This window comes from Balaenoptera ricei, chromosome 1 (assembly GCF_028023285.1).
Source record: "Balaenoptera ricei isolate mBalRic1 chromosome 1, mBalRic1.hap2, whole genome shotgun sequence".
NCBI classification, from domain to species: Eukaryota; Metazoa; Chordata; class Mammalia; order Artiodactyla; family Balaenopteridae; genus Balaenoptera; species Balaenoptera ricei.
This window is the reverse complement of record NC_082639.1, coordinates 138,832,590-138,856,606: the sequence shown is the minus strand read 5'-3', so window position 1 is coordinate 138,856,606 and position 24,017 is coordinate 138,832,590. Positions and strand designations below refer to the sequence as shown.

General features: G+C 44.5%; 1 protein-coding gene across 1 annotated transcript in view; it reads right to left on the bottom strand.

The window, feature by feature from the left end:
• BRINP2 (BMP/retinoic acid inducible neural specific 2) overlaps nucleotides 1-24,017 on the bottom strand; it is a 116,648-nt gene that overhangs the window by 40,543 nt on the left and 52,088 nt on the right. The window contains exon 2 of the mRNA XM_059903685.1: nucleotides 10,866-11,215. Coding sequence (XP_059759668.1) covers nucleotides 10,866-11,137 — 272 coding nt within the window. The 5' untranslated portion in view covers nucleotides 11,138-11,215. The remainder of the gene's footprint in view (nucleotides 1-10,865; nucleotides 11,216-24,017) is intronic.

The following is a 24,017-nucleotide window of genomic DNA, read 5'->3' as shown; positions in this document are numbered from 1 at the left end:
TACCTACAATCCATGCTCCACAACAAGAGAAGCCACCACAATGAGAAGCCGGCGCTCCACAACGAAGAGTAGCCCCCGCTCGCTGAAACTAGAGAAAAGCCCGCATGTAGCAACAAAGACCCAACGCAGCCAAAAATAAATAAATAAAATAAATTTATAAAAAAATAAAGTTTCCTTCTAATTCACAGATCCGAGCACCTTGGTTCTGTTCTGCCATCCCATGTCCCCAGGCTTCCCTGCATCCTGAGACACTGTTTTTGCAGCTCTGGCCTCTTATTCCAGGCTAACCACTAAATCTGGTGTTCTCTGATTTAGTCTCCTGGCCTACAGGCACCAGAACGGACATTGCCCTACTTAGTGGTAACAGAAGGTAAAAGAATGTATTATCAGCCTCTAGAGCCACATTTCTTCTATCAAGTCCCACTTGAGCATGAATTTCCAGATGGCCAAGGCTGGCATTCAAGGACTTGCAGAGCCTCCCTTCCTCTCCACGTGGTCTTTATCAGACTCACACTTTAGAACATAAACAGAACGCAGCTAAGCAAAGCCTGGCTCACTGCGCTGAAGTTTACCTCTGTTACTAGTAAACCAACTATGTGACCACTGTCGAGGCATCATTAGGTGTTTACCTGCCTCTGTGGATCCAGGAGAACTCGCTCCCCAAAGAGTCTTCCTTCCTCTTCCTCCTTCATCACTAGCGTGTCCCCAGGTGAGGCACAGACTCTCCCAGCACACAAGGAAAACGAGAATTCTCCCAGGCACCAAGGCTAGTAATGAAGGGCTTGGGGCAGCGCTCGGTCTGGCTACCTCATTTTTCTCCCACCAGGGCCTCCTGCCTGGCCAGTGAGACTTCTTGTTCATTCTGACTCATTCTGACGTCCAGAGCTTGCTTGTTCTTTGCAGGGAGAGGGAGAAAGAGGCACATTTCTGGGCTCAGGGGAGAGCCTGGTGTGGTGGCAGAACCAGGGAGCATTAAACAGGTGCAGAGGGGAAAACACAGCAGGCAGAGGGAGCTGTGCCAGATTCTGGCATCCTCTCTAAGCCATGGCCCGAGTACAGCAGCCCTAATCTGCCCACCCTATACCTACAAATCCTAAAGCTGACTTGGGAGTCCCAGCCTCTAGGTCTCTTTCACTGCTTCATCTGATACCATGATGTGCTGTGGATACAAAGGGTAAGTAGGAGTGACCCAGAGCACGTACCAATCTTGTCATTATATGAAACTCCAAATTTGCAAAGTAGCCCAATAAGCAGAGGTTATTTGCATCACCAAAGGTTTCTTCTTGTTGTATTAAAATATTTCTTGAAATATAAGATATTTCCAAGTGGATGTCTGTGTTTTATAAATCAGTACTACCTGATCCTCAAGTCAGGGGCTAGAGATTGACTTTGCACTGAATTTTATAATCCATTGCCAGGCAAAAAATAAGATACTGCATTTTGGAAATAGCATTAAGTGTCCCTCCAGCAGAGGATTTGATTTACAGAAATTCGATTTACACTGCACCCTTATAGAAATACACTGGCAGTGCAAAGCCAACACATACAAAATTCTCTGCGGGTGACCTGCTTCAGGAAGGTTCATCTGTAGCTTCTTCCCACAAAGGGTTCCCCAGAGCCCAAGTGCAGATGGAGAACTCTGGTGGAAACAGAGAACTACAGGGTCTTTGAGTGGGATGAGACACCTTCTAGCCCCGAGACCCATCTTCTCCATCCCAAAGGTCTGCTAGAACGTCAGAAGGAAGAGTAGGAGGGGCAGAGAGCACAGGTGTTTACAAGTGGAGGCACCATTTCTCTTGGAGCATTAAGAATCCCAGGCTCAGATTATGTATTTGATTCAATAATAATCATTTAATGGTCAGATCCGCTATTGTATGGGTTGAGTGCTGGCTCTTCCTCTTACCAGTTGTGCGACACCCTCTAAAACTCAGTGTCTTCATCTGTACAACATGTATACAAAGAGCATCTCCCTTGTACATTTCTCATAACAATAATTTTAACATATATGTATAATATTATTATGCACTTAGTAAGATGTTGGGTATATTGTGAATACTCCATATGTATAGTCACTATTATTTATTATTGTTATTAATATGTCACAACATAGAGGAATGCTTTGCTTTCTTCTAAGTTATGCATTTGCCCTCCCAAAACAGTCTGTTTTCTTTGCCCCCTTACTCCTTTCATCCCATAAAGAAACTGGGGAAATTGGTGAGAGCCTGCTGCCCTGTGGTCCACACTTCAATACTGTGCAGTCAATGCCTTGAGATCCCTGCTCACAAAAAGCTTTTGTCTCTTGGACATCCACGCCCTCCAGTCAACAGGCCCTCTGAAGGTTTCCTCCTGTTCAGTTCATGGAGCTCCATTTGAGGCCACCTGCCCAGCCCATCCACAGTATCCAGTGATGCCTTTTTCAGTGGCTTCATATAGGATTGGGCAAATCAGTCCGAAAGACAAGAAGGCTCCAGTTGTCTTTAATTTGAGTCAGGGATAGATTGTGGGGATAGAAATCTTTGTCTCAGACTCAGGTCCAAATTTTCATCTCCAGCCCAGCTCTATGGTCATAAATCTGTTCCACTTGCTTTGAGCAGCTCTGCGAGCACATTCACCTGTTTCTAATCCTGGAGGAGAAGACGGATGATTGGCATGGGAACCAAACTCACACAGAGCGCTTTGGTCTGCTGCACAGACCTCAGCCCACTTCCAACCGCTTGCTCCCGGGGGTCTGTCTTCCTTGAGGGCAGAGCTCCCTGAGGCCTGGGCCATGTCTCATTCACAGCTGTGTCCCCAGCACTTGGGGAGTGGCCAGCACACAGAGATAATAAACATACGCTGACTGAATAAATGTCCCACCACATGCCACTCACTGTTCTAAGCAATGTGGACTGAAATACTTTCCTTGTGGGAGATGTGGAAAGCCCTGAGGTGGGATAAATGTGGCAGAAGCTGAATAGAGAAAAAAATTGAGAATCCCTGACCCAGAAGAAGCTGTTCTCTTGAGGAGAAAAAAAATGAAAAGACCACGCGGCTAGCCAGTGTCCCTTTCTGCCTGCATCTGTGTCGTGACGGTTTCTAGATGAAGCTTACCTCACTCCTTTCTACATATACATGTCTCTAAGTAGCATTTCATTCATGAATAAAATTAATTATTTCTCAAAGCAAATATTAATCCTCTTTTTCTCTGCCTGACTGACTCAAGATCTCTCTACTAAATCTCATCTGAAAACAAAACTGAACTAGCTTTCTCCCCTTGGCCTTCCTGGATTTTCCCTGCTTTTCTTGCATGTTTTTATTTTTACATTTTCTCTTCACAGACCATCTTTGCAATCCTATTTCAAGCCAGGTGGATGACCTGGAAATAGTCCTAGAACACACAGGAAAATTTGGGGCGAGAGTCATTTTGTCCTGGGGGAACGTGGGACTGACATCCTGAGAATTCATTCTGATATGGCATCCATGGACCAAATCTATCCATCAATCACTGAGAATGTGCTAAATATCTTCTCCCAGAGCCTGAGATGCTACATTCCAATGTGTTTTTTCCGTTTATGTGTGCTGTCACTCAAACTGGACGGCTGAACTCCTGGAAATCAGTAGAACCCTGTTTTCTCTATCTTTTGTAGCCTTCAACAGTGCCCAGAATAATGCTTTGCACAAAGTAGATGCTCCATGAATACTTGCGAGAGGACCAAGAAAGCAAACACATGGTGTGGGAAGTTTACTCTAAATTCAATTTTTTAAGCCTAAGTGATGCTGGATTTTCAGTTGAACTAGTGGCTTTATAAGACCCTCAAAGCACTGCTTACCATTTTCTCACCAGGTGCATATTCACACTCCATTTTTCCAAGGTAGAAATGCAAGGAATTGCCTTTGGTCCTACCTTCTCCAGATATGCAATTACTCTCATTTCATTTTACTCACTGCCAGTACAGGAAAATGACATGCCCTCCAGGTGAGAGGCTTTAAAAATTGCACCTTGGAAGAAATCAGTGTCTAGGAGACCCTTTTGGCATTTTGGAGTGACAAGATACGGCAGAAACAACACAGTGGGGCAGAGCAGGTGGAGGAGGGACATTCACATGCTTCTTGGCATTTACACTGGATGCGTGGGACTGGCTGCTCAGTTTCTAAAGCACACCTGGCACTCCCACAACTTTGGTTATACTGCTTCTGTGTCCACAGCACCGTTCCCCAAGCTCTCCACTTGGAGATCTCCCACTCAGCCATCAGAGTCTGGCTGACGCATCCCCTTTTATTCTGGCCTTCCTTGACCTCTCTGTGCAGAGCGACCTAGCACTTTCTCCAAATATACTTGTCTGTGAGTTCCACCAGATCAAGAACTGTGTCCTCCCCATTCATGGTTTATTAGCAGAATCTTGCAGAAGCATGAGCACAGAGTCGGCCTTCAATACAACGGATTGAATGAGTATTGCTCTTCCTACGCTCTTGAATTGTCATTGCATGTTTATGTGCTCTTTCTCCTTCCTCGAAGTGAGCAGCACACGTCCTCATTCACATAGGTCGGCTGCACTGGTGCGGATGTTTCCACGTTAAGATGCAGACAGGATGCTGCACGAGGATGAGGATCTGCAAGGCCCAATTCAAGGGCCCAGACACCCTTTTGGGGCTCATCATCCAGACACTTCTGGAATAAAATTCCTTGAGTAAAGGCCTTCTGCTGGGTCTACAGCCTAGATTAGATAGTTTATGTCAGCTATTCGGCTATACATTTAGCCAGCATTGAACTCTTGAGGAAAGCAAACTCTAGACGTTTCGTTCTGTCCCTCTGCCACCTCCTTATCTCTGTGGACTGAGAAATAGTACCTGTGACCAGACTACAGGCTCATTGCTCCACATTGCCTCTGATTTCGCTCTGATTTGTTTTGCTCTAGTTTGTGTACTGTTCCTTTCTCGTCTTCTAGTCCAACAAACTCCCTTGTCAAAATATAAACCCAGTGAGAAGGGCAGAGATCACCCAGTTTGCTCGGGTGATGGTCGTTTCTCCGGCAGAGCTCACCTTCTCCCCCGCCTGTCCCATCCACCTGAGAACCACGGCTTCCCTTATGGTGCCCTGCAGCTGTGTAATAACACAAACTTTCTGTACCTCCGTAGCTGTAAGGAACACCTAGGAAATCACTGGGATTTACCCAGGCAGACTGAGGTTGCCTTTGGTTGCCGTTTATTTAAGTGGATTGTGATCTCTTAATTGGAGACGGTGCCTCTCCCAGGGTTCACTGTTTATTCAAATCAGTATTTGTCAGTCCCTGAGACGTGGTCCAGATGATAAATCAGCTCTGGAGTTCCTTCTGTGATTGCTTGCACAGCTGCTCTCTGCTTTCTCACCTCTCCATCTCCCAGGAGGCACCCATAGTCTGGTTTTAGGCCCTCCAGCCTTTTCTGCTTTTAAACTTTTCTCCCAGCTGCTGGATCTTATGAGTTCATGTGCCTTGGCACTAATAATTCCTAAATTTAACCTCCCATGATTACTGTTCTATTTCATTTGTAACATCTCCTGTAAATATTCTCACGACCTCAAGTGCATCACGGGGGATGCTGCCTTACCATTAAGCCTTCTGTCCTTCTCCACCCTGGTTATTCCTGTTCTCCTTCCACCTCCCAAGCACTTAGTATAATCAAGCTTTAATGTCATACTGTTCATGTGGGGCTCCTGTTAAAATGCAGATTCTGATTTTGTAGGTCAGGGTGAGACTTGAGGTTCTGTCATTTTTTACAAGCTCTCAGGTAATGCCAACGCTGCTGGTCCACAGACCACACTTGGAGCAGTATGGATAAATTATTCGGTTTTGCCCATTTCTCACTTCTTTCACATGTAAGCTATTGCCAAACCTTATTTTTCATCCTGTTGAATTATAAACATATTATCTTTTCTTAGGATAATTGCTCTGGTGCCTGTAGAAAGGTTCTTTTGCCTTAACGGCCCTCATTCGGCACGTCATCTGATTCTACCCCAGCCTGCCCTATTGTATGTTTCCAGATGCACCTGCTAAAACACATTCCTGCTTCAACATTGCCTACCTTTGGGTACCACTCCAATCTCTTGGTTTTAAGCTATGTTCTACTTTGGTTCTCAAAATTTGCAAACTTTGCCCAGAATATGATCAGAAAATCATGATCAGAATATGATCATATATAATATGAAGATATCTACTTATTTTTTGGTTTGTTTTTTTTTCCTCCTAAAAGACTTCTAACATATCCCTAGACCCTTCTTTTCTAAAAGAGAGGCAGATAATAGAAATGGAGGTATTAGTGACTAAGGTCAATAATTTGGAATTATACCTGGCCTTGCTTTTCTCCCAACCACCATATTATACTCATTGTTCTATATGATCTCTAAGTTTATCTCTTAATTTTAATTTATTCTTTCCGAGTTTTAAGTGTTTCATCATAGTGGCTTGGATTTTTTCCAATCCCACGATCATCTCTCTATTAAAGCTTTAATACAAAAAGAAATTTAAAAAAAAAATAAAACCAGACTGCTCATAACTTTGATTTGTAGCAAAGAGAGAATGGAACATTACTGCTAGAGTGTTTTGAGAAACCATATTTACATTTGCATCAGCTCAATTTAGGTGCCTGATTAGGTTGCGTGTTATGATGAAGATGCACTTACCAGTCAAAGGGAAGTGGCATGGTCTTGAGTAATGAGCAGGAGACTTCAAGTCAGGAGCTCTGAGTGCTATTTCTGGCTGTGACTGGCTACCTCTCTGACCTTGAACAAGTCCATCTCACCGCCTTGAACCCTAAAAACCCCCATCTGCCTCACAGGGCTGCTGTGAGAGGTTGATCACTTAAGGGTTTATTGTACTGGGGGCTATAGAGTGGAGCAAAGGCAGGCAGTTGGGGGTCACAAATGGAATCTGAGACAGGATCTCTGCTCTTCCAGCTCTTACCACTAGCCTATTAAGAGACAGTGTCTGAAAAGTGGACTGATTGCTCAGATCTTGGTCTGATAGGGCTTGAGAATATGCTGAGAGGTCGGCTAATGGAATTTAAAAGCTTGCCAAAAGTTGGGTGAGATGGCCAAGGCCATCCTGTTATTTAGGAAGTTTTAACAAGAATGTATATTGTCTCTCTTCTCGTAATGGTGCCATCCTGAGATTGTTCAAGTTACCCCTGGGACCAGGGAGCTGGCAGTGACCAGTGCCCAGCTTCTGTAGGACATCTTAAGGAAGGTCTGCTCAGTTGGCAACCCCTGACTTTATAGCAGAAAGATCATTCCCTGTGGTGACTCTAAAACATGCTGGAAATGATCCAGCCCTTTCTGGCAGTCCATAAGACCAGTAAGAGTGTGCCCCAGAAAACATGCATTCATTCTCCAGTTGAGTTCCTCTCCCAGCAGAGACAGAGATTGAGGAATTAAGGTTAATATGCTTTAAAAAAGAAAGCAAGAGAACAATTTTTTTTCCTTCTAATATAAGTTGTCAAATGCTAAGCCATTAGCAGATGTTATCATGAAGATAGTACCCATGGCTCTCATCTCATTATAATTTTTGCATTGGTTAATATTTGTTGAGGATACTCTAATAATAGGTAATATTTATTAAGCACCGTTCTAAGTGTTTTACATCAATTAACTCATTCAATTTTCACATCAATCCATTAGGTGGGCACTATTATTGTCCTAATTTTACAAATAAGGAAATTGGGGAACAAAGAAATTTAATAATTAACCCAACATTATACAGCTAGTAAGCTGCGGCCCCAGGATTAGAGTCCAGGTCATCTGGCTCCAGAACCTTCACTCTGAAGCATCTATGCCTACGAGAATACAAACTTATGGAGAGAGCAACAATCTCTGGGGACCCATGGTTAGAGAGGCCAGAGCTATTCTAGACCAACCAGTCATCTACTCCAACAGAGAGCACACTCTGATTTCCAAATGAGAATAGGTGGGGTTCAGAGCTTAATGTTAGAACCTGGCTGCGTAATTGCTATAATATGTCCACACACAGCTAGAAGAGAGGAAGGGTCTCTCTTCCGCTGTGTAAGAGAGCTTCATGTAATTCTGCACCGAATATTCTAGCCCCATTGGAAAGTCTTATTCTTCCCCCACCACAGCTCACCTCCCTTCCTACATGGAAAGCACATATGGATACCATATGATCTCCATGTACCAAAAGCTTTCTTAAAGAATTGAATAAAAGACTAATCCTGTTCGAGACCTAAAATTTCACCACGGAGCATTTCTGATATTCTCTGTAAGCTCTTTCTGCCTCTGCCCTTCTGGAAAAAATGCCCTTCTAGTCATTCGGGATGACTAGACCAGTTTTCTGTGACCTGCTCTAGTCACAGTAAGCAAGGTCTTGAATTTGCTAGAAGGAATTACCACTAGAGACAAAAGGGAGAGGGATAAGAGTGAGTTCCCTTGGGGATAATATAGAGCCCTACAACAAGTACCCATGGATCCACCATTTTGCTGAATAGCTAAAGGCAGGACTCCCAGAATGCTCCTGGAGCGGCCGTGTGTGACCATTCTCCCCTTGCCCCGCCGAGGGGTTGCAAATCGCAACGCTGCATTCCTGTCAGAATGACTGGTTACTGTTTCCCCAGGTACAGGTTCATGTGCAATAACCGACCCCAGAGAAACACAATGGCACAGTGTAAGAGCCTGTCACATTAAATGATCAAAAAACCACTGCGGACTGACAGAATGGTTGATGGTGCAGAAGTGATTCCAGACATTCCCCGTGGGCCGGCTCTGAGCTGCTGCTCCGGCATTCAGTGGTCGCCAGCCTTGGCGCTGGGGCCTGATGACAAGAGAAATCTGTGGAGGGGTGAAGGAAACTGGTGCTTTACTCCTTCTAGTTCCTATAGCCCTTTGAAGTGAATGGTGGTATTAGGATTCCCAGCCTGACATTTCAGTTCCAACATACTTTAAAAAAAATTTTTTGTGCTAACAGTGCTTTTGAAAGATTTGGGATAAACGGAGAAGCCTGAGGTGAATTAAATCTTGTTTTCCTGAATTGGAGGGATTCGCTGCTTAAACACATTCTAGGGTGGATTTTCTCTTTTCCCTTTTTTTCTTTTTTTTTTTTTTGGAGGGATGGAAAAAGAAATTCTTTGATAAAGAGAAGCATCGTCCTGAATTTACCTTATAGAAAATTTCGTGGGGGACACAGGTCTAATTTCTTATATATTTACTGAGAGTCAAGTTAACCTCTTTTACTGGAGCAGGTGTCAGCTCAGCCACTCCCAGCCCGGGCTGGCCGCTCTCTGCCTCAGTGGCCCTGTGTGAATTTCCACTACAGTCTTTGGAGGATGGCAAGGACCAGAGCCGCTGAACCAGGGAGTATGAACTGCAATCCCTTCTAATACCAGATTGGAGGAGAAATGGCTTTTGTTTCTACGGACCTCTGCACCCATGAAGCACCAGCCCCTCAAATACCTCATCTTTCCCTTTGTCTGCATCTGCATGTGGGAATCGTGTACCAGGAAAATGCCCCCTGTAAATGGCTCCACTTACCATTTGGGACTCTCCCAATGCTCAATACCTTAAAACCTTATTTCTGAGACTCTGTACTAACCTAAACAGACTGCATGGTGTTGCAGAAGTAAAGGGGAAAAAAGCCTCTTAGAAACAGAAAAATATAGTTTCTTTAAATATAATTTAAGAACCCAGACTTTGGAGTCTGACTGCTACTTGGGAGCTAATCCTAGCTTCACCATTTACTAGCTGTGTGTCCCTCGCCAAGTTCCTTAACTTCTCTGGACCTCAATTTCTTCATCTGTAAAAAGGGGAGAATAATTGTTCTTCCAAAAGAGGGCTATTAGAAGGATTAAATGAGTTCATGTACCTAAGGCATGTAAAGTGCTAGATCCAGCAAGAGGGCCAAAACCTTTAGTATGTTCATATGACTAGGAATGCACATGCCCAAGGTTACCAATAGCAACCTCTAGCTGGCAAAAGAATAGGTGATTTTCTGGCTCTGTTTCTCTTTGTGCTTTTTCATATTTTCCCTCTCTCTCTCTCTTTCATTAGAAATGAATCTGTAATCGGAAAATAAATATCTTTAATAAAAGAAAAAACTTCTAGCCAAGTTCCCAGGTTTGTCTGAAGACTATGGTCAAGGTGAGGAGGAAAAGGGGGTGACACTAAGGCAGAGACTGAGCAGAGGGAGGAAGGAGAAAGTTGAATTCAGGGATGCACTCAAGGGAGCCCTGAGGGTCTCTGGGTCACCTGAGGTGAGGATTTTGAGGAGCCTCGTGCTTTTGAAGTGCTGGTCCAGCAGCCAGGAATTTGCACCTGGTTCATCCCTTGTCAGATGGGTCAGACAGGTCACATGTTTGACATTCAGCTCTGATGTTCCTGAGGACAGGCCGAGGGGCAGGGACGATGCAGCCCATTTCCTTGCACAAGGCCAACTGAGGCTGTGGTGTTTGACAAGGCTGAGGGCAGGCCCATCCCTGCCCCTGCGGAGCTCCCCCCACCTCTAAGGCAGGAACTGGAGCTGCCCTTCCTTCATCTGCATATCGAGGTAATTACAACTCATAAAAGTATCTCACCCACTATTTAAAACCCGGCCCCAGCATTCGACTCTGACCTCCTGCAGCAGCTCAGGTCGCATGCTGAATCCATGCCGCCTGATTTGTCCTCAATTTATAAGCAGCACAACCTATAAATAGAAACCCTTTTGCTAAGTTCCCCAGGAGGCATCAGCAGGTTTTCCAGCTTGTATGTGTTTTCTTCTCTCTTTTTTTAAAAACCAACACGGCAAGCTTATTCTCCCTGCCTGCTGCTTCTCCGGCTCTCTCCTAGTGCAGTCTGCGGCCTGCCAGCTGGCTTGGCGGTTGGCGCCCTGCACAGACCCAGGCTGGCTTCAGTGGGACGCCCCACTCACCTGTAGATCCTGTATCTGGTGGTAAAACCCTGGCGGTAGCGCTCCACGAAGTCGGTGTACTCCTGCGCGCGGTGGAACGGGCCCCGATCTGTGAGCAGCCAGTCCAGGGGCGGCTGGCCGGCCGCGGAGGCATGATGCTCGGGTACCAAAGCGGCCGCCGTGGCCGAGACAGCCAGCACCCAACCGGGGAGCGCCAGTGCCAGCAGAGCTGCCCATGGGGCCGCCGCCTCCGGCCGAAGCCCTCTAAACCGAGCGCCGCACTGCCACCTCATGCTTCTCCCAGGCGGTTGGTGTCTTCATTCTCTCGCCACACTCTCCCGCTCTGTGCCGCTCCACCAGGGCTCCTGGAACTGGAAAAGTACAACACGGGGATGTCAGTTGCACACCCTGGTCTGACCTTATGCGCCTGTGAGCATCGAATCTCCCTGGGCAGGGCCCATTCTAGAAATCCTTTATCTTAGTAACACATCTTCCTTCTAGGCATTGAGCTACGTGTTGATGTATATTTCATTTAATTCTTAAAACATTCTTACAGGAAACACCACTGTCATTTTGCCGACGAGAAGATGAGGTTTAGAGATAGGAGGACAGTTGCTTAATTTCACGCAGATTTCAAGTGAAGAAACCAGAATTTTGACCGCAGGGGGGCCAACTCTAACCTTTATACTGTGTTGCTTCCTTGTTTCCTGTGTAGACTCAACACCATCCGCTTGTCTTCCTCTCTCAAAAATGTTCACTATGTTTCAATAACAGCCTCATAGATTGTGTGCAGCCTCTAGAGGCTTGATGTAAAGCAAAGAGCAGCCCCCTTTTTCTGATGGTGAATTGTGGGCAGAATAGTGAAGTCCCATCACTGTTATGAAGCTGGGTGAACTTGGGCAAATTACTTCCCTTCTCTGAGTTTAGTTATCCCTTATGGAAAATAAAGATGCTTACTATGGAGAACAGTATGGAGGTTCCTAATACTACTAAAAATAGAGCTACCATATGATCCAGCAATCCCATTCCTGGGCATATATCCAGAGACAACCATAATTTGAAAAGATACATGCATCCCAATGTTCACAGCAGCACTATTTACAATTGCCAAGACATGGAAGCAACCTAAGTAACCATTGACAGATGAATGGATAAGGAAGATGTGATACACACACACACACACACACACACACACACACACACACACAAACACACTGGAATATTACTCAGCCATAAAAAAGAATGAAATAATGCCATTAGCAGCAACATGGATGGACCTAGAGATTATCATACAAAGTGAAGTAAGCCAGAGAAAGACAAATATGATATGATATTGCTTATATGTGGAAGCTAAAAAAAACAAATACAAATGAATTTATTTACAAAACAGAAATAGACCTGCAGACATAGACAACAAACTTATGGTTGTGAAAAGGGAGTAGGGGAGGTATAAATTAGGAGTTTGGGATTAACATATACACACTACTCTATGTAAAACAGATAATCAACAAGGACCTACTGTATAGCACAGGGAACTGTACTCAATATTTTGTAATAACCTATAAGGGAAAAGGATCTGAAAAAGTATATATATATATACACTTTATAAATAAAAATACCTTAATATATAAATAACTGAATCACAGTGCTGTACACCTGAAAGTAACACAACATTGTAAATCAACTATACTTCAATTTAAAAGAAAACAAATGTAGGATTATACTATATTTCTTTTAAAAATAGAAGAGAAAAGAAAGAGGCTTGACTAGATAATAGTCAAGCTTTGGACTTCCTGCTTTGAACATCGATCTGCTCCTTTACAAAAGGCCATGCAGGGATAGAGTTACAGTGGGAAATCACCACCATCAGAGAACAGATCCGTGAACACAAGGATGGCCGTTGTGCTCTTTCTCCTCACTGCGTAGTATGGAAGCTGTCTGAGGGCAGGGCTGTGTATCCCCCCTACCCTAGTTCCTGAGAGCACACAGTAGGCCTTCAGAGATGCTTCTTGAAGAAATGAATGAGTGCATTCTTGCCCTGCCCTCTCTGAGTTGGAGGGAAAGTGCCAGGAAGGGAGTAAGACTTTGGCCTTCAAGACTCCTGGCTGACTCAGTACTGCGGGGGTTCTTGCAATCGAATTCATTTCTTCAATCTTCAATGTCTAGCACATGCTGTCAGGGTCTCACCCATCTCCCCTCACCAGTACCACCTCGGTCTGTGCTAGAATGACTTCCAATCCCCAACACGTGTAATTTTGTGGGTTTGAGGCCTTTCTCTGGCTGCCAAAGTCCAGAGATGAGCTTCCTGTGATGAAGCAAGGGGTGTCAATTCACTGGCACTTCCAGACTTCTATAAGGCCAGGTAAAGTGGGCTTCAGCATTTGACTCACTCCCATTCCCCAGGACCCCGGGTCACTCAGGAATGGCTCCAGTTCAACAAACTTCCCTTGGACCAGTGCAAACCCTGAAGAGGCTGCCCAGAGGCTGGGGCCAATTCTTAATCCTGGTTACCCCCAGCCTAAAAGCTGGCCTGAGTCTGACAGATCTGAGCCTCAGCATTTGTACAAGATGCTTTCAAAAGTGTTGCAGTGCCTGCTGGTAAGGATAAAGGGACAGAAGCATGGGTGCATGGACCTTCAGAGTCACTCCTCTACTCTGGTTAGTAGGTATTGACCATCTACTACGCACTGGGTAATTCTTAGAAGTTTCCCCAGTTAATTCTCACAGAAAGTTTCTACCATAAGCATTATTATTGCAAGTTTACATTTCCCTGAGACTCAGAGGTGCTGGCCTAGGAAGATGCAAAGGTAGAATATGAACCTAGATCTGGTTCTATGTCCAGACTTTTCCAAAGAATGCTTTGCTCTCTAAGGCGCTAGAGTGGGCAGCAAGATAGACCCGTACTTAATGAACTGGTGGACAGGGGGGCTGAAGGACAAATAGCGAGGCAACATCTGCCCTACCAGATCCTAAAACATATTATAAAATTCCAGTAAGTAACTCGGTGATACTGGCACACAAAGTGGGTGAGCAGATCAATGAAACAGAACAGCTAGCTCAGAAATAGACCTTATTATACATAAGAACTTGTGTGTGTGTGTGTGTGTGTGTGTGTGTGTGTGTGTGTGTGTGTATATATGCATCACAGATTAAATGGGTAGGGGGTAGACTATTTTATACATAATATTGGGAAATTAGTTCCAGATGGATTAAGAAGTTAAATATAAAAAATAAAACCATAGAAAGAAGACACATTTCCAAGTGTTTTTATAATAAGCAGGCGTTACTTTTAAACCGGGGTTGGGGGGGGGGGCGGAAATAGTGCTATAAACTAAAAGGAGGACTCAGCCTTGCACATGGAGGGGTAGGCATTTATTTTTATGGGATGTAATCTGATGAGGATGCCCAAAATATTTCTCATTTAATCATCCATGCATTCGTTGCTTGAGAAACAGAAACTGAGGACTCCTAAGTGCCAGACACTCTGCTAAGTACCGACAATATGAAAGCAAGTGCTCGTTACATTGTCTGAAACACTACCTACCATTAGTGATTAGTTCCTCTTATAAAATATTGTTCTCTTTCTAAAGGCATATTAATGGAGGCACATTTTGGAGACTGGGGCTGCTTGACACAGCAGGCCAAGGCAGCAAACACAGTAAGGCGGACAAGCACTGACACAGGTAGGGCACTGCAGAATGCAGGTTTCTAAAATGGTCCCCAAGATTCTTGAGCCCTTCTGTGTGGGCCCTTTATAATCTCCTCCCCCTGAGTGCAGGCAGGCCCTGTGAATATGATGGGATACTCCTTCCAGGATCAGGTTACTGATCAGTTGACTTTGAGTTAATCAAAAGGAAAAGTATCTTGGGTGGGCCTGGCCCAATCAGGTGAACCTCTAAAAGAAGGTGAAGTGTCAGAGAGACAGGATCTAGCTGCCCTGGAAGAAAGCAAACAGCTAAGCTGTGTACAGTCTATGCGGGCCATGCAGCAAGGGATTGTGGGTGGCCTCTAGGAACTGAATACAATTCCCAGTCAACAGCCAGTAAGAAAATGGGAACCACAGTTGTACCACCGCAAGAAAACCAATTCCTTTTTATGGCTGAGTAATATTCCACTGTATATTTGTACCATATCTTCTTTATCCATTCATCTGTTGTTGGACATTTAGGTTGTTTCCATGTCCTGGCTCTTGTAAATAGAGCTGCAATGAACATTGTGGTACATGACTCTTTTTGAATTATGGTTTTCTCAGGGTATATGCCCAGTAGTGGGATTGCTGGGTCGTATGGTAATTCTATTTTTAGTTTTTTAAGGAACCTCCATACTGTTCTCCACAATAGCTGTATCAATTTACATTCCCACCAACAGTGCAAAAGGGTTCCGTTTTCTCCACACCCTCTCCAGCATTTATCATTTGTAGATTTTTTTGATGATGGCCATTCTGACCAGTGTGAGGTGATACATCATTGCAGTTTTGATTTGTATTTCTCTAATAATTAGTGATGTTGAGCATCTTTTCACATGCCTCTTGGCCATTTCTATGTCTTCTTCAGTGAAATGTCTAAGAAATATTACTCAGCCATAAAAAGGAACAAAACTGGGTCATTTGTAGAGATGTGGATGGACCTAGAGTCTGTCATACAGAGTGAAGTAAGCCAGAAAGAGAAAAACAAATATCGTATATTAACACATATATGTGGAATCTAGAAAAATGGTACAGAAGAACCTATTTCCAGGGCAGGAATAGAGATGCAGAAGTAGAGAATGGACATGTGGACATGGGGGGGAAGGGAAGGGTGGGACAAGTTGGGAGATTAGGATGGACATATATTCACTACCATGCGTGAAATAGCTAGTAGGAACAAGCTATAAAGCACAGGAAGCTCAGTGCTCTGTGACAACCTAGATGGGTGGGATGGGGGTGGGGTGGGGGGAGGTTCAAGAGGGAGGGGATATAGGTATACACATAGCTGATTCACTTCACTGTACAGCAGAAACTAACACAACATTGTAAAGCAATTAAACTCCAGTTAAAAAAAAAGAAGAAAAAGAAAACCAATTCTGTCAACAACCACATGAGCCCGGAAGAGAACCCTGAGTCCCAGATGGGAACTGCTTTCCTGACTGACACCTTGATTTCAGTCTTGTGAGGCCCTGAGCAGAGGACCCAGCGAACCTGTACCTGGACTCCTGACCCACAGAAACTGGGACATAATGAATTCATACTGCTTTATGTCACTAAGTTTGTGGTAATTCCTTACACAGCAATTGAAAAATAATAGACACGTAAAGGACCTCGCTCCCATTCTGCACACCTTTGAGGGTTCTTGGTGATTTCTGCAGAAGACTAGCGATTATTCTCGGCATGAGAAAAAGCTAGCGTGGCAATTTCTTGAGCAGAGTGATGATGATCATCTCCCCTAAGTCTGATCATCTCTGCTGAGCCGTAACACCAGCCCTGCCTAGGTTATGGACCCTTCAAGGTCAAAGTCCAGGTCTTTGTTTTTATGAAAAACTTCAGCTCTCATACGGAGTCAGTCTTCAAAAATACGTGATCAATCAATTCGATGCGTTTCATAGAGGCGTCACTGTGAGCCGGTGACAATGTGTGGCCTTGGCCCAGCCACCGAGCCTCTTGGTGGCCCGTGCTGTAACACAGGGGTGGCAGCCGCCCCCTCCCCTGCTAATCGCGGGTTTCTAAGGACAGGTGAGAGCGTGTGTGTGAAAAGCTGTGCGCTCTTTGAAAGAAGCGAGCTATATTAAGTCAACGTGTGCTTCTTGTCATTCTTTGTTTGTAATTATGCTTTTTCAGGGTTCACAATGTGCTGGAACCTGCCTGGTTATAGAAGTATCAGCTTTAGAATCAAATGGCTTTGATTGCTGGGTCGGGTCTGCTGAGCACAGCAAGAACGCCTGAATTCAGTGCTGACGGCGCCTCTAAAAAACCTGGCCTCAGAATCATATGGTTTCCGTTTCATTGGTTTTTCTCAGGATCTGAAAACATTTTGACAAAAAAAAAATCTCTTTTTAAGAAAAAAGTTTTAAACAGGTTTCAAAATTTTCCTTAAAAAAATACCTAGAACATGTTCCTTCACCTTTAAAAAAAAAAAAAAAGACAAAGTAATTGCTGCATTGACAGTTGCGTAAAAATTAGACTTTTCAAGGAGGATAGCTTTCGGGCATTTACTGTTTATGCTCCACAAACAATATTACTAGAAATTTTGTAACAGCAACCTGTCAAGCAAATCTTAACCATCTAGATTCTCGAGTCTTGCGCTGGTACTGTTAATATTCAGCAGGTTAAAACAATTCTCACCTTCCCCATGAGGCTTCTATGTATCCATTTTATCCTAAAACTGGTTGTGAAAGTAAATCTCTATGTTACATGTGAGTGTATTAAAGTCACGGCTAAGCTAGCTCCTTGAGGGAAAAATTAGAAATTTACTTGTGAAAGCCAAATAATTTCACTTACTTAGACCCTACTCAAGACAGAGTTCTACACCTACACAAATTATACATCAGCTTTGGCCCAAAGGTACAAGTAGAATAAGTCATGGCTTTTCCTTTGTGAGTACATTAGCTCGTATTTGTTCGTTAAGCCATGAATTCAATGGGTTCCAGTTCTGTCAACTGAGAAAATCAGGTGTAGATGAAATCACATGAGAGGTGGGCAGCGCGGTCTTCAACAGGGGAAAGCTTATAAGAATCACATCTCCACCAAGACTGTCACCCAGCTGAAGACTTCTGGGGACTCTTTTGTGTCCTTCTGTTGGTCTCCATCTCCATGTACGCTAGGTGTGTCAATAGAGCAGTTAGGATCTGGGGCATCAGCTGCTTAGGTACTAAATCTTGGCAAGGGAGATAGAAGTACAGTTTCCTCTCTGAAAAATACTGTGCAGGGGAGGGCCTCCATGTTGGAGGAGTTAAGGCTATGGCTAAGCTGTTGCTAGAGGCCAGAAGAAAAGGAGAAATAGATGTGAAATTAGTACTATAATTAACAAAATTGTTAATGTTGTTAACAATTATCATGAACCAATACCAGCAGACATCATTTTCTATCTGTGTGGTCGTTACTACTTATGAACACAGATAATAAAATGACGCTCGATCTTTGTTTCTCAAAATGTAGGATCCCCTTTTAACAGATGAGAACACTGAGGCTAGGAATAGATAAGTGAGTTGCACAAGGTCATGTGTGTCGGTGGCAGATCTGGGTCTACCTACTCTAGCTCCTACAGTATTTACACTTCACTGCACCACTTACATGATTTACAGCTATAAAAACACTCAGGCTTTGCCACTTACAAGTCGGTGCCCTTGGGAGCAAGTCACTTCCCCTGGGAGCCTCCCTTTGGGCATCAGTAAAATGACTTAAGAGGTGAGATGATCCCCATGGTCCTGCCCAAAACAGAAATCCCTTAATTCTATGCAAATAAAAGGGGCACAAACATGAGGGGTGAGGCTCTGAGATTTTAGTCTTCTTTGGGAGGAGGCTCCTGTGTTTTAGAAAGGGGGTGAAGCATAAGAGAAGTGAGGGATAAAGCAGACATTCTTGCCTGTTGGAGCAGTGACATTTAATAAAATGATTAGGCAGTGACATTAAATAAGTTTTCAAGCCATTTGAGTGGTTAATTGGTCAACTCTATTGAAGAGATGTTTTCTTGACTAAATCTGAGGGTGTCAGTAGTAAAAACTCACAGAAAGTGTTGTTTGTTCTTGTCATCCACAACATCTGGACACAAAACCTCCTGTTTTGACTAGAAAGGGAGAGGAGACCAGAGAAATGACAGGACATCCTGGGGTGAACGGTAGATGGGGGTGCTATCCATTCAGATGAATGACTTGTATTCTCCTCTCTTGTTGGGATGATCTGCCAGCCTCAACAGACCCTAACCACAGCCTTTTTATCCCTATAATATGTTCCTCGTTGCACTTCAGAGAGCTTCAGCAGTGCCCACCATTCCCCATGTGCACCCGGGCAGATGTCACACCCCGACTGCCACTCTCCTCTCCAGGCTCTGGGATATGACCTTCAGTGTCACCCTCAGACCTGGCCTGGACCTACCAAGGTCCACTTGATGCATTCCTCCACTGCTAGACTTAAGATAGGTGAGGAATAGGGATAGCCTCCCTGCACAGACTCAGGTTAACAATGTTAAGGATGATTTGTACGAAGGTAAGCTCTATCATGATTTACTATTTACTATCATGATTACTAAATGTTCTTGCATTCATCTGAGACCTTTAAGAGGAGAGACTGGGAGAGGCTAAGGGACTTGCTGGAGACAATTCCACAAGGAAGCAGAAATGAAACTCGGATATTCCGACTCCAAAACCTATCACTCAGCTCTCCTCACCCTCCCTCACCTCTGTCCATCGAATAGTCAATCAGTTATTAAGCAGTTTCTACGCACCAGGACTGTACCAGGTGATGGTGGTAAATCTGATGAACAAGACAGACCCAACACTTGCCCTCTTGGAGCAGCAACAAAACATAGGACTTGAGGATCCTGTAATGAGCTTAAAACAATATTCTCTCTCTCTCTCTCTCTCTCTCTCTCTCACATTCGCACACACACACACACACACACACACACACAGCTTTAGTTACATTAGACGTCATAGGCTCCATCCCCTCAGGGCCCCCAGTTTATAGGTTTCTGCTGTGTGATAACCAGCCCTTCACTCATCAAGGACGGATTCATGTGTCAGCGGCAGAGGTTTCAGACTTGCCTGCCGGGTTTCCTTGGCACTTTCCTTGGGGAGACAAGCTAACTGACAGGCTTGCCCAGAGTCTCATGTGATAAAGCCTGGGTCACCATGTGCAGACCAGGGTGGGCCCTCCGGCCCAGAACTTCCCTTGAGGTCACAGGGGTCTCCAGAAAAGAGAAGGAAAGCACTGCCGATCAAACAGGATCTCTAAATGAAAAGTTGCACATTTCAAAGCCTTTAAAACCTGATCTCCATGCATATTAACCTTCCTCAAAACCGCTTCCATTATACGCCTGCATTATGAGACCCCAGCAGCTCCCTGTGGCCTGAGAACACATCTGCCTTCCTTCCTTCCTTCCCCAGGCACCAAGCCCTCCATCAGCAGCTCAGCAGTGGAGGGGTTACAAGCAGAGACCGTGGAGCCAGAACACCTGGCTTCTCACGTTGGCTCCACTTCTCCTGTCTCAGCTTCCTCAACTGTTAAAAAAAAAAAAAGGAAAGAAAAAACGACAATAATAATAGTGCTTCCTCATGGGCTTGTGGGGATTAAATGCAACAACATTTGTAAAGGCCCTGAAAAGTGCCTGGCCCACAGTGAGTGCTGTGTGCGTGTTCACTGTTATTTCTTCAAAGGCATCAACATAGATTATTGACGCCAAAAAGAGTCCAGAGGCACCACCTCATTCAATACGGGTTTCTTGTTTGTTTTGCTGCTGTTGTTGTTGTTGTTTACAGGTAAGAAGCCTGAGAAGATAAAGTCTCTGTTAAAAATGTGTCCTCATTAGGCCTCAGGGGTCTCCACAGGTCACTCCAAGTGGCCTCACTGGTCTTCCTCCCCCGGTCCTCCATAGATAATGACTGCAGAGGTGGGCAGTCCTTTTGCTTTTATCTGTGGCCTCTGTCACTTGATCCCCGATAGTCTGGCCATGGGCCCCACCATTTACTCACTGCTGCCTTCCTTTTTTCTCCGTGAGTCTATATCTGTCTATTACATCTTTGAGACTCTTGTTCTACAAGAAGCCTGTCAAAGCTAGACTGTGTGTTGATTACTTTGTTACTTTGCCTTCCTACAGCCTCTGGTCCCTGATTAATTTCCACCTGATCAGATCATGGAACTGGGGGAAGGGGTGAGATCCTAGCGATTACATGGCCTAGTGGGTCTCAGCAGCCTGGAGTGTGTGTGTGGTACGTGTCAGTGGGGGGAGGTGAGGTATGGAGACAAGGAAAGAGAAGAGAGGAAAGACTGATATCTTGGGTTGGGGTGTATTTCTATATTTCATTATAGAATATTTTGAAAACTCCCTAAGAAGATTTTGATGTAACTCTCCAGTGTAAGCCAGTGATAGAACCCCCTTCACATTGTTTGACAGATGAGAAAACATAGGGCCACAGAAGTGCAGTTAGTTATTGTGAGTTATTCACGATTTGGGGGCAAAAACAAGACTTGAACCTGGGTCTCTCAATGCTAAGCCTAGAGCTCATTTCATCTTTATTTCACATGTGTCAGAGGTCAGCTGAAATTTTCAGAAGCCGGAATCCATGAGTTTCAGAGTTACCATCATCATCATCGACAATTATGTTTTGATACCAGTTATTATGTACCAGACATTGGTCTCAAAACTTTCCATTCATTGGCTCATTTAATTCTTGTAAAACTTTATGAGGTTGATGTTGTTATTATGCACATTTTACAGAGGAAGAAACTCAAGAACAGAGAAGTCAATGATGTTATCCCAAGAAAGTCCTTTGGATAGTCTAAATGACCTATTAACCTAAGATCCACAGATGTGAGTCTCAAAAGGGAGCTGTGCTCACAGAAGTTTATCCTAAATTCCTCTATAAGAGTGGAATAAGAATGACCTTAAAAATAAGGTCACTCTTATTTTTAAAATTTCCATGGATTTATGAAAAGTCTAAAAATCTTAGAGAACAAAATCAAGATGCACCTAAAATAAATTTCCGGGCTTGGACAAGGATGCTTAAGCCTTCTGCTTTGGAAGAAGCCATGTGGCTCCTGTTTAGATGGCCTGTCAGCATGGCCTTATAAGAAGGCAATTGTATCTCCCTTGTGATGTCTTAGAAACCATAAGGTCAGGCATGTTCCCCCAAACTGGGCCCTGGTGGACAACCCACAATTGCTGGTTTCCTGCCCTGAGTTACTCTTCTAAGGGCTCTTCCCTTAGACCCCCAAACCCAACTGAGCCTGTACCTAAGTTCCCCATCCTCTCCTTCCTGCCCAATCTCAGGGTGTCCATCTAAGGTGTAAGGGGCTTGCACCCCTGCTGGCTCCTGCACCCCCTGCTCTCAGCTCCCTACTTCCTGTCGTAGGAGACAGACCTCCAAGGATTGGCTGCCCCTTTGCCTAATTCTGAATTGTCCCACCAGCTCTTGATATATCCCTCTTTATGTATTCTGTTACCAAGATTGCCTGAATCATGCCATCTGGCCCCTGCCCCTGGCTATGCCCAGTCACTCTCCCTGGATCCAGCTGCTGAAGCTGCCTTAGCCATCCCCTCCCCATCCCTGGCAGACAGCTGGTTCCACCCTGCAGAGAGGAAACCTTCTCTTTTCCTGCCTCCTTCCCACCAGGCTGGCTTCCATCGCTGAAGCCCCAGCTCACTTCCCAGCAGAGCCAGCCTCTGTATACATAGGCTAGTTTGTTTCTTTCAGGCCTGGGAAGCTGAAATAAGCCTAAGGCAATCACATGGAAAATGCTCACCACTGTGCAGGCTGCAGCACTAAGGCCGGGCTGACAAGGAGCTCTCCATCCTGACCCACAGCCCTCACAGTTACTCTTGCTCCTGGCTTTCTGCCACGCCTGTCACTGAATCTGAACTTTTAGCCCAAGCTCTGCCCTACTGGGGCCTTGGCACAGACCGGAATGTAAAATGACAATGCCCTGGGCTCTGCCAAACAGCGCAGAGCTCCAGAGATGTTACAGATGCAGCTGTGACCAGCAAACAACATTGTTTCCCGGAGTGTGTTTGTAAATATATGAGTTGCCCGACAGCCTGTGGAATTAAATATAGATGCTACATCACAAACTCTAGCTAAAATAAACTATATGCTGCTCAATGAATGTCAATAGGTACACTGAGAAAGAACCATTATCTCTTTTTGTAGCATGGTCCAAGGAACACATCCCTAAGTGGTTTTCCGGTTGTTTGTTTTTCTGATGAAGGCGACTTTTTTCTCCCGCAGGCGTTTGACTGGTACTGGCAGGCAGCTGGAGGGAGAGGGGAGGCATGAGGGGACAAAGTGGGTGCAATCAGTAAGTTTGCTGTGTTGGGTGTCGTGTGTACAGTATGGTGGCAGGTTACCAGGTAGACAGGGAAATTACTGTCAAACTTTTGAGATTGATGGCCAAAGGGCACCGTTTCTAAAAGTATGGTCTGAGGCTCACTGGTCGTTTGGAAAGACTGTCTGAGGGGGAGCAAGCTTATCCATCACTGGGAGTCCGCTCTTCCGTTCTCGAGCCAAATGACTCGCCTTCCCTTGCATTGATTAACACAGGTGGCCTGTATATTACCAACCTCTTAAATTAATAATGGCAGGTTACCAGAAGCTGGTATTCCTAAAATCAGCACCCTGCAAGAGTTCACTAGGCACTCGCTCTCCTTCAGGCTTCAGCTGAGAAGGCTTATTGCCATGCAATCCTCTGTGTTGATGCAAAGCTCGCCCTGCACAGATCACCAAATCCCCTACTCTGTGAGGTGGTGCAAAATGAGAGGTGCTTTGAATTTAGGGCCTGTTCAGTGTCATCCTGAGGAGTTAAGGTTTTTACTTGTGTTGATCATTTTAATTTGTGTAACTGCCTATTTTATTTGTTTGGTTGTTTTTGATGTTCCCCTCCAATTCTTTAACAGCAAGTTCTCTCTCCAGTAAAAGGTGGAACTGTAGACTTCGATAGACTGCAGTGACTTGGGCACTATCAGGAGATCCTTATGCAAAAAAGCTTTCAGAGACTTCAGTGGAAGAACTAGAGCAATTCTTTAAAAATCTTAATTCACACTTCATTCTGGCTCACACTGCTACCGACTACCTAAACCATTTTTGAAAAATTTAGCCCTTGGTAAGATGGGGCAATAAATTTCCCACTTCCTTTCTTTTAGGAAAGTTAATAAATATCTACTCATTATTCCAACTAATGTTTATTGGACAAAGAACATCCCATTTGGCTAGAATGTAAAATGCATGAAGCGAACTATGGGAGAAAAGACTAGAAAGCAGTGCTTGGATTGCTTTGAAAGAAAGGAGAGTGCAAATCCATGTTATAATTTTCTTATGGCAAGCCTTATTAGCCAAAGTCACATTAGGAAGACTCTGTGCTGACCAGGATTTGCATATGTCCACAATTCAGTGGTAACTAAGGCTCAAATCAGCAACTTCTGACTCAAAACTGAGATTAAATTATTTTCAGCCCAATTTTGAATTGTGTCATTGATTTTCAGTCCAAATCTT